At 34.2% G+C, this 19,658-nt stretch overlaps 1 protein-coding gene across 2 annotated transcripts in view; it reads right to left on the bottom strand.

Moving 5' to 3' along the window:
- Positions 1–18,834: 18,834 nt before the first annotated feature.
- The window catches only part of LOC145679881 (carbonic anhydrase 1-like), a 145,482-nt gene continuing 144,658 nt past the window's right edge, over positions 18,835–19,658 (bottom strand). For both annotated transcript variants that reach the window (XM_081750391.1, XM_081750392.1), the window contains exon 8: positions 18,835–19,248. In XM_081750391.1, the coding sequence (XP_081606517.1) occupies positions 19,120–19,248 (129 nt within the window). In that variant the 3' untranslated portion in view covers positions 18,835–19,119. The remainder of the gene's footprint in view (positions 19,249–19,658) is intronic.

The raw sequence follows: 19,658 nt of genomic DNA, 5'->3' as shown, positions 1-19,658 counted from the left end.
GCAGTGACCGCTTAGAGTTTGTAAAATTAAGTGCAAAACCAGTGGATATGACAACAACCGACCATGGTGACAATGACATGGAAGTAATGTATGATGAGATTAATCACACATTGCATCAGGAGAGAAGACATAAGGTTAATACTATAGTAATGGGAGACTTCAACAGCGTAGTAGGAGAAGGAGCTGAGGATAAGGTGCTGGGAACAATTTGGACTACGTAGAAAAAGCGCACGGGGCCAAATGTTTATCGACTTCTTATGATATGGTGGAGACGAATACATGGTTTAAGAAGAGAGAAAAACTAAACTGTACACGTGGAAAAGTCCAGGAGATAAGAAACGTTATCAAATCGATTACATTCTTGTAAATAACGTTTCAGGAATAGTTTACGAGACTTTAAGACAGTACCAGCTTCAGACATTGATTCGGATCACAATCCCCTAGTGGCGAAAGTGCAAACCTGCTTAAAGTCAATCAAGAAAAATGAGATGAGGAATCGAAAATGGAACTTAAGTATAGACAGTTAAGTGAAACAAGAGATTGAAGAAAAATTCTGTGAAGTGAGTGAATTGGTAGGCAATGTAGAAAATAGTTGGGGAAAAGTTAAACTGATTTTACTTGACACACTCCACAACAACAATGGCAAGATGGAAAGAGTACCGAGAAACCATGGATAACTGAAGTGATGCTTAAGAAGATGGAGGAACGCAGAAGGCCAAAAATCACGGACATCAAAGAACACAGAAGGCTGAATAATGAAATGAGAAGAGAGACGGACAAAGCCAAAGAAAAGTAAATGGAACAGATATATGAAGAAATAATGGAACTTTAACAACGCGGCAGATACATCATAAAGCACAAAATTTAGGAGGGAAAACTAACAAAAGTATACGAATGTTTGGAATTGAAGATAACAAGATTATGTAGTCACTGACCATCAAAGAATCCTTAGCATTTGGGAGGAATATATAAAAGATCTGAAAGATCAGACGAATCGCCCCAAAGATATTGCGATCGAAGCAGAGGAAGAGTTGATGATGAAGAAAAAAGACCTACTATGTTGAAAACTGAAGTAGAACAAGCTATCAAAGACATGTAAAGGAAGAGGGACACTAGAGACAATGACATATTAGCATATTTGCTCAACGGATTAACAGACAATGTAATGAAAGTACTGACTTCACTTATTAAGAAGATCTACCTGAGTGGAGAATGGCCAAAGGATTTTCTTGGTGTTACAATGATTACATTGCCCAAGAAAAAGCAAGCAAAAATGTGCAGCGATCACATAACTATTAGCCTTATTTTCCACACTGAAAAGATTATTGTGCGCATACTGAGCAGGCAGTCGGAAAGTAGAGATGTTAGAAGATCCGTTTGGATTCCGAAAAGGAAAATACACCAGAAATGCTATTAGGATGATGAGAATTATATCAGAACGAATTTTAAAAAGTACGCAATACACGTGCACCCGAAGAAGCATGTCATTTTTTCTGCTTGGTAAGATTCTTGTTTGATATAGGTCAGGAGTTCCTTCATGGCTATGTGGTTAGAGTACGCGCTTTGGCGGGGGAAACCCGATTCGATTCTCAGTGGAAGCTCTTATACTCCATGTTAACCTGTAGATTCACGTCTCATATAGCGTCTCTGCTGAAAGAGACGCTAAACTGAAAATCAAATCAAATCAAAATATATAAACGGTTTAGGGGCTAAGTGGCGCCCTTGATTTTTTGAAAATCTTACAGGAGACAACTTTAAAATTTGTAGTGTTGCCACGAGCTGAGGCGAGACGAGACTTAAGGTTGTCTCATCTCGTCTCGTTCAAAGTATGTGTCATCTGGTGTCTTGTCTCAAAAAGACGTGCTCGTCTCCTCTCGCGGCGGCTGAGGCCCACAAAAAGAGCTGTTATGCCAAGAGATTCAAATTACAACTTTTAACCAAGTTTGGTTTGATTAACAGAGCACAACACACAACACGACTACAATTTTCCAACAACGACTGCTTAGTTTCGACTGAACCAGTAATGAATACTATGACAGGAATATTTGTCAATACCGTCGGCAGTCGGAAGGCAAGCCTTCCTCACTTATTCTGAAATCCTTTCTTCAGAACTTCTGGCGCCACTTCAACAAATAAGAAGGCCTATGTGACTCTTCGATTTCAAAAATAGCTTAGGTTCGAATAACATCATAAAACTATATATTAAAAACTAAATTTTATTGTCAAAAAAGCATCCGTTCAAAACTCAGTACCGAAATGACTGATATGTTTCTGTCTTTGTTCGGAACGAGTAAGACCATGAAACAATCGCTAGTTATTGATAATGCTGCCATTAAGAGAACTTGTACTTCTATAACAGGATTTTTATACATAGATATCCCCACCAGCCCCTGGAATGAAATCTTCTGAAACTGATCTCGATTAATGCTCTAACATTATACTTGAATCTGGAGCATTATAACAAAATAATTCAACTTGAATTGGTTGAAAAATGGAAATAAAAGCTGTTTGTAATAATAATTAAAAAAATAACTTTAGGTATTCCGTATTCTTTCTAGGATAGTTCTCATTTGAAATAATAAACACTGGTATACATTTCGAAGGCAAATAATTTATTTCGACTTTAAACTTTTGAAACAAATTCAAAAACTGTGTTTGCATTTTTGAGACACGAGACGAGACGAGACATTTCACGAAACGTGTCATCTCGAAGAATTGTTTCTCCTCTCGTTTACGAGACAAGACACGAGAAATGTCTAGTCTTGTTGCAACACTAAACAATTGTCCCGTTTAATGTTATGCCTTGCCACTCATTTCAAGATTTTAATGGCATTTTTACAATTTGTTCATATAAGAAATTCAGCTATGCAAATTTTATGGTTGATAGAGTAGGTTAAATAAGGGTGGATTGCGGTCCTCACTCAAAATAGCGTTTTCGAGCTACGCCCTTCATCGAAGATATGTTTCATATTGGATATAAGCGAAAATTAAAATTTAGAAGTTTATCTTAATTTGGAGCTATGTCAATAACTATACATTGTAATGCTGTCTTAGGGCATACTTTAGTGTCAATTTTATTTAATAGAAATGAAATGAAGTGAAATCTTTGAGTTTTACGTCCCACTTTATGCCGGTTAGGCTAAAGGAGACAATGATGATGAGAGATGAATGAAGTGGTGGAATGAAGAAAGTGGGAGAAAACGGGAGAACCCCGAGAAAACCCACGAGCACGGTGTTTGTCCACCACAAAGTTCACTTGGCGGGGGCCGGAGGCTGAAAAATAGGATAAAATATTTGACAAGAAGAATCTGAAAATTGAGAAACGTGGAAGAAACATTTCCCGGTCCAAACTTAGAAAAAAAAAAAGAAACTCTACATACCAACAAACAGAGAATAATATCATTCTTGAATATTACGCCAAGTGAGTTTTGTGGTGGACAAATACCGTGTCCGTAAGTTTCCTTGCGGATCTCATTTTCTCGCACTTTCTTCATTCCATTAAAATTATTCATCTCATTATCATCATTTCTGATGTCCCCATAAACTTCAATCAATTATCATCATTTCCCTTAGGCTTGATGCATTTCCATGGGACGTTAAACTTTAAAACAATCAGAAAGATTATTTGAAACTATTGATTTCGTTGTGGTTGTGGCAGAAGTCCCTAACTCCCTGAGCTTTATTTTGTTAACCCCTTGCGTTCTTTGCAATGAAAAATGATTTGCATTATGGAACATTTGGACTGGAAAAGGGAAATTTTGATGTTCTGAAGGGATTTTGTACTGCTTCAGGTTTACAACACTGACCGGAGATCAAAGACAAAGTTTTTTTTCTTTTTTTTTCCGATTTTGAAGTTGCCGATTGTTTATCGTCAAAACAAACACATGTTTGTCATAATTGAATGATTCCTTAGGCCTGCCATCTAATTAGACAAACATTTTTTTCTTTCCTGTCAGTAAGGCGCTGTCATCTAAGGAGAAAAGTAGAACTAGTGTTTTGCAGCCACTAAAAGATTTCGTCACCTCCAGAATTAATATGATCCTCTATAAAAGGTATGTTTCATGACATCCCCCCTGGATGTCACTGATATTTTGCAACGGGGTATTTGATGACATCCACCTAGATATCGCTGGAACGGAAGGGGTTAATACAGCAAACTGAACAATCACAAGAAGAGTAAAATTATATTAGGAGTAAGAATAGAATTTAACAACCATTAATTAGCCTAATATTGCCAAACCAAGTTTGGTAATTTTACTTTTTTAAACTTTGAAACAGCTATATTAGTATTTTGGACTTCTGCTTAAAAAAAAAAACAGCGTTTAATGATAGAATAAGACAAAATTTTCACTTTCTCAAATTTCCTAGAACTAGAAACTTTTTGAATTTCTGGGAACATTTTAGAGATATCGCTATACAAAGTACTGTAGAAAACACGACACCTGACACGAAAGAAAAAGTTATATCAAACTTTACTCGATAATTCGTGAATAATAAAAGACGATATTTCTAAAGCACATGAGTCGAGAAAACGCCTTCTTTGAAATCTTTAGATTGAGGAAAGTACAATTTCTCAACAGCTACAGCTTGAAAACTAGGGATACGCAGGAGACGAGACATAAAGTTATCCTGTTTCGTCTCGAGGAATTCTATCTTGTCTCGCGTGAAAATTCCTTTTTTTCTCTCTCGTTAAAATGATACGAAGTAAAATACGTAACAACGAAGGTTAAAGTATCGGAAATTTGCTACACACTGATAAACATGCAACAAATTTTACAAGTTATGACGTAAGTAACGATAATTGGAGAAAAGAACAAATGAGCGGACAGTTGTGAGAGAATATTGTGATGAGCTATCCGATTTTCTGCCCAACTGTTCATAAGTGTTATTAACATAAATTTGATGACTTTTGTTTTATTAATACCGTTTTATTGTGCTTATATTGGTTATATATATATATATATATATATATATATATATATATATATATATATATATATATATATATATATATATATATATATATCATACAAATATATATATATATATATATATATATATATATATATATATATTTATATATATATATATACATACAAATATATATATATATATATATATATATATATATATATATATATATATATATATATATATAGGGTGTAAAAAGAAGGTACGGCAAAATTTCAGGGGTGGATTTCTTATGAGTAGACAAGTAAAAATGTTTATATGACCATATGTCGGGAAATGCATCGTTACAGAGTTATGGACATTGGGACTTTTTGGAAACACATATTCCGGATACATTGGATAACTTTCCCTTGGCTCTGCATCCACCCATGAAAACGCATATCAGTGGAAAGTTCCATCCTTCAGGAAAAGGTTGATACCAAATTTATCTTTCTAGATTAAATATTAGCTGAACTATTGAGGTTTAAATAGAGTTACATTGAGGGGAGTCCAGAATGTGACTATTTCACACCGCCAGGCGGCTTAATGGCTGTAGCTATGTAAAGATACATTTCCCGATATATGGTCATATAAACTTTTTTTACTTATCTACCGATAAAGAATCCACTCCTGAAATTTTGCCGTACCTTTTTGTTTCACCCTATATATATATATATATATATATATATATATATCTGAGGGTGATTCAGAAAGTAATGCCTCCAAGCTGATACCTTTATTTGTGTTTGACAGATATCGCCGATACAGGTATCAGATTAAAGCTTGCAATATCAGCTACAAATGGTGGCACCTTTTTCAACATAGTCCCCATTATGGACAACATACTTGCGCCAACGCGAAACAAGTTTTTTTCATGCCCTTGCAAGCGGGTTGGCGAAGAATTGTAATGTCTACTGGCGACACCTTTGCCAAAATGCTGTTTCCACCTCCGCGTCACAACTGTAGCGTTGTCCCTTAAGGTGATTCTTAAGTTTACGGAAGAGCCAAAGTTACAGGGCGCAAGATCCGGATTATAGTCAGGATGAGGCAGAATATCAACAACACTGTGTCAGCAGAGGAGAGGACAGTAATTTTTTGGTGGAGGAGAGAACGTGTGGTGGTAGACCATCGACTGACGCTTCGTTTCCACGTCATAATGGTGTATCCACGACTCGTCGTCAGCGATGAATGTTCCTGGGCGCACAACCTTCCGCAGTCAGAATTCAATGACAGGCTGCTGTTTCAACCAGACGTCACCACTGGATGCCATAGATGGCTTCATTACTCTGCAACGAGAAGAGCTAGAAAGTAGGGATGGGCAAAACCGGTTTTTATAAAAACCGAAAACCGAAAAACCGACATTTCGGTTTTCTCCAAAACCGGTTCGGTTTTTCACCGAAACTGGTTTCGGTGAAAACTTTTCGAAAACACATAAGACTAAGACTATTTCTGTGGAAATGGATTCGGTTTCTGGAGGAGAACAACGAAACACCATTCTGGTCAGAAATAGAACAAATTTTGTGAAAAAAAAACGGAATCGGTTTTGAAGAAAACCGAAACCGGACCAGGTGAAAAAACGAACCGGTTTTTGGAGAAAACCGATAACCGGTTTCGGTGAAAACCGAAACCGGTTTCTTGGAAATGTTCAAAAACCGGTTTCGTTGTTTCTAAAACCCGAAAAACCGGTTTCTGTGGCCACCACTACTAGAAAGGTGAAACAAATGACATTCTGTAGCTTAATCATCAGTGCGTTAATGGTAAACAGTTCGGAATATTTTAAATCTATCTATCTATCTATATCTATCTATCTATCTATCTATCTATCTATCTATCTATCTATATATATATATATATATATATATATATATATATATATATATATATATATATATATATATATATATATATATATATATATTTGTACATCCATTAGTTCTAGAAGGAACACACTGTTTAGAATATATTTGCATGTGTCCAAATAAAACTTCTAGCAGAATACCAATTTTACATGGTTGTCGAGAAAAAATAAAGATTATTATTTTAATCATTAGGAATATTTTAACAATCATCAATTATAAAAAGTAAGTTCAGTAAAATTTTAATAGATTGAATTAAAAAATAACGGGTTAATGGTTTAAAGATTAATTATAAGCCTTAAGAAGGGGTAATGCAAATTATTTGTAAATATTTAATTAGATACTTATAAAAATTTTAAATCTACAAGGAGATGAATGAATTATATAAGAGACTGAAAGTGAACTCATTGGAGTTCCGTTGGAGTTGAAGATGAGGTAGATCACAGATGAGTATTTGTCGATTCTGCAATAATAATAATAATAATAATAATAATAATAATAATAATAATAATAATAATAATAATAATAATAATAATAATAATAATAATAATAATAATAATAATAATAATAATAATATCTACTTTTATATGTTTTTTTCCTTAAAATTTCCTCAATGGATTAATATCTGCACAACCTGCTATATCAAGACTCAAAAATTAACATGTATACTTAGAACAGCGGTACTCAACCTAATTCGTATCACAAACCCCATTTTATCACATCCTCTTGCCAGCGACCCCCTTATAATTTCTGGTTTGTAATAAGCTTGTGTGGGATTTTTAATATACCTATTGCGGAGATCTCACGATATCCATCTATTCCTTTAATGGTAGAATCAATTTCTTGTATAATAGTGAATACAATAGCTTCCCTAAAAGCGATTGGATTAAAAGCAAATTAGGTGAGTTCATTCATATTACATATATCGAATCCGATCCATCATACTATTTCAAAATGCAGGCCATTTGAAAATTTTAAAACTTCACAACTCCCTTAATTTTTGGTCATATGATAAATAAATAAAGTGATTTCTAATTTTGTGTTTTTTGGTGCATTTGTGTTTTTCTGGTATTTCAATACACAGTTCTCATTAGTTTCATATCGTACTACTTTCATTTTAATTGATTTTTTTTAGCAACTCTGCATCTACTGAAAATGTTTAGTAGATCTATTTTTTGTTGTTCTCAAGAATATGTTGAAAAATAAAAAAAATATGCCAGAACAAAATTCAAAATAATATTTTAAAATATTTTCCGCGCAACCCTCAGATTGAGAAACCCTGCCTTAGAACTTTGAATGAATTGGTAGCTAAATAAGCAAAAAGATGTAAGGAATTCTTAAGTTCCTGTTAGTGTAATGAAAGTTTATTCGATGCAGTTAAGTGGGTATTTGTCATGCATGATAAAATACACAGTAGTCATTGAACTGCACTTATTAGATGTTATCAATACTTACCTTGAGTGGGTGGAAGTCGCTAGAACAGGCTGTCAACTTCTGTATTTATAAAAAAAGAAAAAAAATAGAAAAAGAAAAGGATTGTTGGTAACTAACCAGAAGAACAGGACGGATTACGTAGCAGTGGACATAGAAGGAAAGAGACGGTTATTCACACTGTGGTCTTCAGTGAGAAAAAGAAAACAAATTCACTATATCACGTCTCCTTCGATCCTCTCTTGAACGTGTGTCCTAGTTCGATTCCAACCTTGGTCACAGTAAAACCTTGGATTTTTCTGGAAGTGTAGGCGAGAGATCTGTTATACATTTAACACCTGTAGTATTATCTGAAAGTCTTCCAGCTAGCCATTTTGCATGGCCTCCAGCCATCAAACGTGATTTATAAAGTGTATATTGTGCTATGCCCTAACAAGAGTTGGCGGGCTTCACATATCTTTATCGGTCTCCTTTTGTAATCTAGTTTAAATTACTACCTTCTGTTCTTGCATTTCTTACGTTTAGCTGATCTAATTCAAAGATATCTTTTTCCCTATACAGTTTGCAGCTTGTTAATTTCTGACCATGTTAATTTTTTTTTCTTTTCTGTTTGGACATTTTTTTCCAATTGTCCTTCCAGTTCAAAATGGATACTCTATTTAGAAAATAATTAACTTAATCGTTCAATACTTATTGCAATGTAAGACGTTTTGATATTCTAGTTATTTTTTAATCTTTTTACAAATCACGTTCTTTGAAAGGGAGTATCAAACGTTTATTTAGGAAGCTCTTTTTCCGTACTCTAATTACTTTCTACTACCTCGTACTAGCCAATTCTCGTACCCTTGTGGCTACGTGGTTAGTATATGTGGTCTTCGGCACGGGAAACCTGGATTCGATTCCCGGCAAGAGCTCATGTGGTCCTGATTCCAAGTTAAGCTCTAGTTCCACGTCTCCATAAATTCGCTTCTGAAAGGAACGCTAAATTCTAATTCAGCCAACTTAATTACTTGAGATGTATAGTTCATATATTTTTATCTTTGAAAAATCATTTATGCTTTCGAATGATACCACATACACACATATGCCTCTCGGATGCTAAATTTGGAATAAATTCGGGCTTTTTTCTTGGAAAATTCAAGAAAATGATAATTTAGTAACGTACTTGGATGTTCATAGCGGGTCCAAGGTGTAAGAACTTCCACGAATTGTATCTGAAAGAGTAAAACAAAGATGGTCTTTGTCTCAGGTAGAGACCTGCACGGGCCGAGCTTGGGCGGTCCGACACTGATTTCTCTTCAGGTCGGGCCGGGCTGGGGCCGATTAATTGCAATTCTTAAATAATTATTGACTTTCGTTAAATGATAATTGGAATAAAGGCAAACGTTGAAGAAGTGTGCCCGTGAAAAATGTTACAAAATGAAACTTTTATCGGGCCCGCGCCGGCCTTGGGCCAAGAATTTTGAAAAACTTATCAGACCGGGCCGGACTCGGGCCCAAAATCCCCAAAAGTTTTCGGGCCCGGGTTGGGCCGGGCCTAGGTTCATTCGGGCTGGATTGGGCTCGGGCCGAAAAATGCAGCCCGTGCAGGTCTCTAGTCTCAGGATGTTTTAAGAATTATTGAAATGCAAACAATTTATGAACATAAAAAGTATTTTCGAATGTGTATTGTCTTTCGTCATTGCCTGTAGATTGAATTAGATGTTCCAATGATACCACACACATAACTCACGATCCATAAATTCTGGGGAATTCGGACAAATTCCGGAAATTGTCTGGGAAAATATATAATTTAGCAACTTGATCATTCTTAGTAGAGCCTCAGGGTCAGATACCAAATGTATTCCCACTCCAAATACATACTGCATGTCCTAGATATTTTTCTAAACTTAATTGAAATATTTTAGTAGTTATGAGACAGGTTCTTTTTTTCTTTTTCTTTTAGATTTTCCTTTTTAGGTAGCGAACTGCGAAACAAACTAAACTTCAAAATTCGTATCGCGATTTGTAAGTTTCGTATCGCGTTTTCGACAACGAAAGATAAAATTATTATTATTATTATTATTATTATTATTATTATTATTATTATTATTATTATTATTATTATTATTATTATACGTAGACATCAAATAATAAACATTTTATGTGTGTGTCACAAAACAGAATGATGATGAAAAACAAAATAGAGAAAAGTAAATAACAATTGTACTTTTAAAATACTGTTCAACATTCTGCAATTTGTCTAATTTGGTAGCTGGTTAATTTTTTTCATATGAATTTATTATTATTAAAATATTATTATTATTAAATTCTGAATTTGTGATGACTTCAAAGAAACGAGGAATTGGAATTACGCACTCCGGGAAATTTAACTTTCATTTTTTACGATAACAAAATAGCTTAATTTCACACATATGTTCATTTTCCACCTCATTAATACTACTGGTATTAGGATTAGGAATTAGATTTCTGGGCTTTCAGCACCCATGGCCATATTAGCCCATCACACATATGAAGGGTGACGTCCCTCGGCGATTGCATTATCCAAGGAAAGGGAAGGAGGAAAATCGGCTGGGACCCAAATGTTAGGAACCATACCTGCATGAGGAAAACCTTACTCAGGATGGCTGGCCCGAGAAAGCTCTTACACTTTTGCAACCGAGCGTTCCCACCGGGAATCGAACCCGGGAATGTTAATACTACTGGGATCCAGTTAATTATTATTATTTTAGACATTTTAAACCGACCGAGCGTAGCAAAACGAATTAGATTTATGGACCAATACAACAAAACAACTACAGCAGAAGATAATGTTTTAGCTACTAATCTAGGTTCCGAAAAGGAAGCTCGGGTCTTGGAATTTGAGAGCCCATTGAGCTACTTTCTGTACAAATAGAATAAAGTTTCGAACCGGATATGTCTCTGTCATCAGTTTTGCGCATAGTTTCTAGTAATTTGGCACGCAGTCCATAGTAGATCGTGTTCTGTAGAAGCTAACAGACGGAAAGAGAAGCGTTGGGTTTTCGAAAACATTGTTACTGTGCTTTAACCGTATAAAAGATTGAAAGAGAACCGTTCAGTCATGAAAGGAGAACTATGATTGTTATTTTCTGTTATAAAAATTGCCCCTTCGATCATAAACTATGATCATAGAAGCATCGCATTTCCATACCGCTTAAAATAAAACACTGGTAAGAGCATATAAAGATAAATTTGAGGCATAGCCCGCTGTTTGAAAAAGAAAGTTAGAAAGCTATTGTTCTTATGTGATTTAGAAGATTCCTCCTTTGTACTCGACACAAATGAAGTAGGCTTCAGGGGCGAAAGGGACCGATCCCCCCCCAGAAGAGGAAACTTTCTTATTTTATATATAAATAAAACTCATCCCAGAGTTTGGAGCTCTTAAAAATAGCTCTAAATAGCAGTATTACAACCCGCTACCCCCCCGCAGAAATCCGTCCTGGATCCGACCCCGGTAGGCTTTCAAATAATACCGTGTTTGCGTGTCACAATTCATAAATTTGGGAAATATCAAGGTATTTTCATGAAAATTTTGATTTTAAAAATAATTTGGGAGCTCTTGTTGAGGCTTTAGGGCAATGCACCCACACGAAAGGTACCTCCCAAATACAAACTTAGAGATTTATTTATTTATTTCTCAAGTACTGTTTGTAAGAATATTAATCAATGCAATCCTTTAGTTGTGACACTGACAACCCAAAATTTAATTTACCAGCTTGTGGGGAAAACTAAGTTGATTCATTCATTTTCGTAGCGTTGAGACCTTGCAACTGCAACTGAGAAACGTGAATTTTGCGATTTGATTCCGATATGTGTTACGATTTTTTTTCCTCCACCCTTGACCTCGATTGGAAAGAAAAGATAAAAGACTTTTGATAGAGAAAGAAAATAAGTAAAGAAAAAGAGATAAAAATAAAATCAATAGCGGTGACAAAACAAGGTGAATGTTTTATAAAGAAAAGTTTAAAAAAAAACTCTCGTTTATTAGTTACATAAGTACAGTAGGTATCACGTCTCCTGCAATCAGACTGAACATATTATATGCATTAACAAGGTGATTGCATACATATATAGACAACAGGTTCCGGGGACAAAACTATATCAACTTAGACTTCCTTCTCTAGCGATTGTCATTTGTTACCACAACAAGATGCAACAGCCATAGACACGTTTAGTAAATGCATAATGATCTATATAAAGTCATTATTATACATACATACACATAGAACTAAACCGACATAGAAACCACAAGAAACATTTCATACTTTTGGTTTAAGAATATGTTACATTCCTGAAAAATTACATATGCAAACCACATACAAATCTTAAAAAAAACAAAGAAAAAGAAGAGAAACCATTTCCTGATAAATGTTTTTTTTTTTTTTTTTAATTCATTCGTTGTGGGTGTGGTTCCAAATATAACTCCCTTAAAATTATTTTCCTTTTGTTATTCGAATATTGACTAGAAAAAGGATCTGAATTCTTAACAATCTTCAATACCTAAGTAGTGTTGCCAGATTGTGCTACAAATAGCGGATTAAGCGATTTTTAAAGTGTCCTCGCTACTAAAATTTCAAGTTGCGCGACACGCTACTTTTTGAATTACTTACTTATCTTCAGGCTATAACTCTTAAGAATACGCTACGTTTGGGCTACTTACTAATCTACAGGCTATAACTCTTAAGAATACGCTAGTTTTTGGACCACTTACTTATCTTCAGGCTATAGCTCTTAAGAATACGCTACGTTTTGGACTACTTACTTATCTACAGGCTATAACTCTTAAGAATACACTACTTTTTGGACTACTTACTTATCTTCAGGCTATAACTCTTAAGAATACGCTACGTTTTGGGCTACTTACTTATCTTTAGGCTATAACTCTTAAGAATACGCTAGTTTTCGGACTACTTACTTATCTTCAGGCTATAACTCTTAAGAATACGCTACGTTTTTGGATTATTTACTTATCTTCAGGCTATAACTCTTAAGAATACGCTAGTTTTTGGATTATTTACTTACCTTCAGGCTATAACTCTTAAGAATACGCTAGTTTTTGGACTACTTACTTATCTTCAGGCTATAACTCTTAAGAATACACTACTTTTTGGACTACTTACTTATCTGCAGGCTATAACTCTTAAGAATACGCTACTTTTGGACTTCTTACTTATCTGCAGGGTATAACTCTTAAGAATAGGCTACTTTTTTATTTTATATATTATAAAATCACGAATTATTGAGTAATCTATTCACACTGAATAATAGCTTTACTAAAACTAACGTGTTTAATTTTGGTTTTAGTTGTTTTAAATCTCCAAATCTGGCAAATACCTGTACTAGACCTTTGTTAAGTTCGCGCTGTTGAAGTATCACTGACCATGTTGCTGTTTCAAGTAATGCCTCAGCCTAATAGTTATGTGGAGCTGTGTAAACATGAACATCGCAAATTTAATTGTTTTTTTGTATGGTCCATATTAACATAACGTAAGTGGAGTTACAATAAATCTTCGAAAAATTCATGGTTACCAGATAAAGAATTTAGCAACTGAATTAAAGAAGTGAGGAGTAACAGTGAATAGACATACTGTAAACGTTGTAAAGTGTATTTCATAGTCCACAAAACTGACTTAAGCAAACATGTTTCCTTGAAAATCAGAAAAAAAATCGCCCATTTTATACTATCACCACCTGTCCAGCTCATTGCACACTCCAGTTGTACTGCAGTTGATGTAATTTGGCGTTTGCCCTAACACATCACCGCCAACAATCAGAAAATGCTGTCACCGCCTGACCATTGCCAATTGTGACTTCTGACATCTGACATTTTTATGCTTAGGCTTCAGATAGTTCAAATTCGCTACTTTTTGGAGCACAATCTCGCTACATTTCAATATTCAGATCTGGCAACATCGGGGCCTACGCCATATTCATGTTTATTGCATTGATTTATATGGAAATGTTTTATTTATTTGTCTTTGAAATGAACTGGATCTTTTATGATTTGATTTTACTGAAACCTTTTTGAAGTCTAGATAAATGTAAGTTGTCTTTCAAAAATGAGTTTATAATAAATTGGCAGAAGTGCTCGACTTTGCACGGGAAGGATTATGTGTATGGACAAAATTCGAAAATGAAGAACTGAATCGAATAAAATAAGGACGAGAGGACGCTTTCGGCGTTGCCCCTGTTAATTTCAGACCCGTCTGACATGCGCAACACTTTCCGGCGTTGCCCCTATCAGAGAGAGAGAGAGAGAAAAAATAACTCTATCAAGACTCCTCCTCCTCTGTTTAAGGTTAAATGGACTGGAATTTGAACTGTCTGATTTTACTGATGCCTTGTTTAGGTGTACGTAATGTAAATGTCCCTTGCTTTGTAAAAAAGATTTTTAGTTATAGACAAAATTTTTAATTATATATTATACACAGTTCAGTCACGATTATCCGAGCCCCCATTATCGAGGTGGTCCTAAAAAATAAATAAATAAATAAAGCGAACGGGTCGCTTTGTAATGTACAAGTAGAAGCCAGACGACCCGACGAGGCAATTGGTATAAATTAACAAAAATTAGGGGGAAAAACAAAAGAAGTCGAGGAGATTCCAACGCCTGAAGGCAGGATTGTTACAATAAAGCTCTAACATCATGGACTGCTATCGAGCCGCTCTTGCTGTCGTTTTCCGAAAATTTAATATTTCCTTCTGTAGTTTCTCTTCTTTTAAGCCTTCACATTTCCGCGTCTAGTAATGGAACAGCTTCACAACCATGTGTACTACTGTCAACAATCATCTTCGAAACTTCAGTGGATGCATTTTTTTTTTACCTGTCTTCGCAAAATTCTGCGTACATCAACGCAACATACACACGCAGAAAATACAAAAAGTCAAAATAATTGCTATGCAAAGTGTCACAAACTAAATCGCAAATTTTGAGTTATGTTGACGCAAGCCGTTACGGAATGTTCCCAGCAGAACTATTTAGATGTACTTTTGAAAAATACTGTATTATGAGTTCTTACTTTAGAAAAAAAATCTGTTCTTTGTTTACTTACTTTTTAACTTGCACCAGAACGTGCTGTGCAGCAATTAATGTAGGCCTATTCAGTTATTATACTGTACCTCACGCCTTTAGCACTGTATAAACAATTCTGCCCTTCATTTTGCAGGAAGTTTGTATTGTCCAAGTCCTTATTATGTTCAATTAGTTAGTCCACATTAGCTGGGATAATCTTGCCTCTACTGTATTTATTAGGGCCCATACACTATCAGTTTTAACTGATCAGTCCAACTGAGCTAGAAATTGACTTAACCGATCGTAAGATGAAATGAACTGATAGTGTGTAGAGTACCGTCAGTACTTCCGTTCAGTTGCTTCAGTTTTATCAGATGTTTTGTGGAGTGCACTTCTTCTACAAGCACTGCCATCTCGGTACGTCTTCGCAGCAAGTAGACATTATCATGAGTAATAGAAGAAAAGCAGTTATTTGTTGTTTAATCGTAGCCTCATTTCTAGGTCAAAAAGCCGAAATACCAAAGCTTTGGAAGTGCATTTCCTCACATCCAGTCCCCGATTTTTTGGATTCGTTCACTTTCCGCAGTTCCTTCTTAAAATGCCGACCTAGATTGTTTTTTTTATTTTTTTTTAAATAACAGTACCGCGTATCGCCTGAGGTTTCAGCTCTTTTAATTTTTTAAGTAACACATCATATACCTCCCCTCTTTTATAGATATTCGCATAATGCACATGTTGCATGTCCCAAATTTCGGGATGAGCACGGTAGGCTTCAATAAAAGCCAATAATGCCTCACTTTTACTAACTGCCATGATGACAGGACCTGAACTGAGACAACTGTGTATTTCCTTCAGTTACTAACATAGTTATCGTAGCAAAAGATGGTTCGTTTGTTCAGTCCAAATAACGGCATGAACTGACTGGACTGAACGAATTCCTTTAGTCCCCACAGTTTTTCCTTAAGTTCTGACATCACGATTAAGTTTTCCTTCAGTTAAACTGATATGTGTATGGGCCCCTATACAAGAAATCAGTAGTTTCAAAACGTAAAAATACCGTTCATTTCACAGAGATAAAAATAAAAAGAATATTTCATCATGCACGGAATGGGTGAAAGCTAACTAGGTATTAAAAAACTGTTATAAATTCTGTAATACTGATTCTTACACACTAGGAAAGTATGTATATGTCCTTCGTTAAATAAGAAAACAAATGAGTGTTCAATCTCAACAGAATCTGTGTTGCTAACCAGCTTCCTTAAACGGCCAGGAACACAATTGATACTTTTCTGAAGGAGTCAATTGGGATGTTGGCTATAACTTCTTGAATCCATGCCTCAAATTCCTCCGCTATGCGAGGTTTGGACTCGTACACCTTTTTCCTCCACAAGAAACGAAGTGAGAGCTGGATTTTTTGCTGGTCATTCGTGAGATCACTCATAAACAGATAAGCGGTCCGCCATATTTGTTTACATTGTATGTGCTGCTCCAGCGGTCAATTATTGAACTAATGAAGCAGCAACGTGAAATCTTAATAAATGTTTTATATGATGATACTGTTTTCAACATAAATTTAGTAATGTTATAATTAGTAAAACAAGCTCCATAACATAGCTTCATCTATGTTATAATTGTTTTATAGAGAACTAAAAATACCTAGTATTTTTTCACTCACCCGACAAATCAAGAATATGAGAAACATAGATGGAGCTGGTATTCAATAATCTTAATCGACGAGTGCAAGTGTATATTTGGCAGATGAACTAATAATCACTTGTTTTTGTACATGTGATGGTTCTAATCCTAATTCTTAATGTATCAGCTCCCCAACTTTTGTTTTTCCAAATACATTTTTGAAGCAAAAGGAAAAGAAACTGGCCATCTTATCTATAATCCACTCGCTCAGAGCTTCTAACTGCGTTAGGTAAATTAAGCAGATTCTTCCTCCTGTCAGAACACTCAGACAAGATTAAAAAAATCTTATATTTGAATAGTTTCTTTGTAGTTTATAGTAGTGAATAGTTTCACGTCAGAAAAACCCAGTTTTGAGATAAAAAAAAAGATAAAACTATACTACACAGTATAGTTTCTCCAAAAAAGTCTATTAATTTATAATATTCCAAGTGTATGCAACAGCTTGACAGGTTCAGATATCTCACAAAATGTGTATCTACGCGTAGCAAACAAGATATTGTCGTTAGTTTCGTGTTTGACAAAACTTGACATGTGTCGTTTTATAAAAGAAAACGATTCTTCTGTTTTTCTGACAACTTACTCTATTTATTCAAATATTTGTTACAATACGAATATATTTTTATTTCATTATCCAAATATTCGTTATTCGAATCGCTTTCCTCTCATTGTCAAAATATTCGATATGCCTATTTGAAACGTTTCCTTTTCATTATTCAAATAATGGATATTCGAATCGTTTTCTCTCTCATTACCATAATATTCGATTCGAGTTGTTTTTCTCTTATCATTCAAACATTCATGATTCTAATTGTTTTCTTCTCACCCAAATATTCGTTATTCGAATTATTTTTTTCTCATCATCCAAATATTTGTTATTTGAATTATTTTTTTCTCGTTATTCAAATATTCCTTACTTTAATTATTTTCTTCTCATTATCCAAATATTTATGATTCTAATTGTTTTCCTCCTGTTATCCAAATATTAGTTATTTGAATCGTTTTTCTCTTATTACTCAAATATTCGATTCAAGTTGTTTTCCTCTCATCATCCAAATATTTATGAATTGAACTCTTTTCTTCTCATCTAAATATTCACTATTCCAATCGTTTTCCTCTCAATATCGAAATATTTGATATTTGAATTGCTTTTCTTTCAATTTAAGATATTTCGTTATCAGAATTGTTATTCTTTCATTAACCATCTAGTCATTATTTGAATGTTCTATCTTTCGTAGAAATTATGAGATTTTCATTAAATAACCAAATGTTCATGAAACACCTGTATTTTCTGGAAAGTTTGATGAAATCTACGCTGAGAACGAATATGTAAAGATAAGGTATTTAAAAATCTCCAATTCAACAACCACTGATAACGAAAAATTTTTTTGCTTGTTTCTATAGGACAGTATCAATAACAGCATTATCGATAGGTCTCCAATTCAACAACCACTGATAACTATTTTTTTTTTTGTTTGTTTCTATAGGACAGTATCAATAACAGCATTATCGATAGGACTCCAATTCAACAACCACTGATAACTAATTTTTTTTTTTGCTTGTTTCTATAGGACAGTATCAATAACAGCATTATCGATAGGACTCCAATTCAACAACCACTGATAACTAATTTTTTTTTTGCTTGTTTCTATAGGACAGTATCAATAACAGCATTATCGATAGGACTCCAATTTAACAACCACTGATAACTAATTTTTTTTTGCTTGTTTCTATAGGACAGTATCAAAAATAGCATTATCTATAGGAAGTAAGAAGGTTTTAATTGCTTATAACATGTTATAACAACAAAACAAAGAAAAATAAAAATTTATTGAAAAGAAAATTGATACAATGAATGATAACTACATTTAAAATATTATTGGGATGTTATAACAATATATTTAATTTCATGTACAAATTTTAATTTGAAAACTTTTCCAGTTATTTTAAAAACAAAAATACAAGGAATACTAAAGTAAAAAAAAAGTAATGCATTTTAAAATTCTCTTGACTCGGAAGTATTTATCAAGTTTTATCATTTTGAGCAACCTTAAAGTAGTTTTGTAGAAACGTCGCAAGAGCTCGAAATTGTTTACAACAGATGTCTTCAGTATTCATGTACAAAATGTCACTAAATTTTATTGGAAAATTGTACTTTTAGTATTTGCTAGCAATTTTACCATTTCCAATAAAATAAATACGTCTTCCGTTGATTGGCTGTGTCGGTCTGTAGTTGATGGTGATTGGTTTTTTGTGCCAGGATAACAAATTCCGGAATTCAGCAAGCTAGAAAGATAAACAAATACATCATTATTCTAAAATGCACTATAACATGATACAAATGCCGTGTTTCTAGGTAACATCATACAATAATTTTTTTCCCCTCCAGATTTCCTCCAAGTTCTAAAACAACACTGCTACAACTGTTATATTTCTGATGAAAATTATTCATTCTAAAGGAATCCGAGGCGGTAAATTCAAATTTGAAATCGGAATTTAGTTGTCAGGGATAGTTTTCTAAACATTTCAGAAATACCAGTAACTCTACTACAATTTGAACATATGAATAATAAGGAATTTAGAGCGGTAAATTCAAATCTGAAATCAAATCTGATTTTACTGTTGTCAGGGATAGTTTTCCAGATTTTTAAAACAAGAAATCCCAGTAATTGTACTGTAATTTGAACAAGTGGATA

This window comes from Thermobia domestica, chromosome 2 (genome assembly GCF_964235325.1).
Source record: "Thermobia domestica chromosome 2, izTheDome1.hap1.1, whole genome shotgun sequence".
NCBI classification, from domain to species: Eukaryota; Metazoa; Arthropoda; class Insecta; order Zygentoma; family Lepismatidae; genus Thermobia; species Thermobia domestica.
The sequence above is the reverse complement of the archived record's forward strand: the minus strand, read 5'-3'. Positions and strand labels throughout refer to the sequence as shown.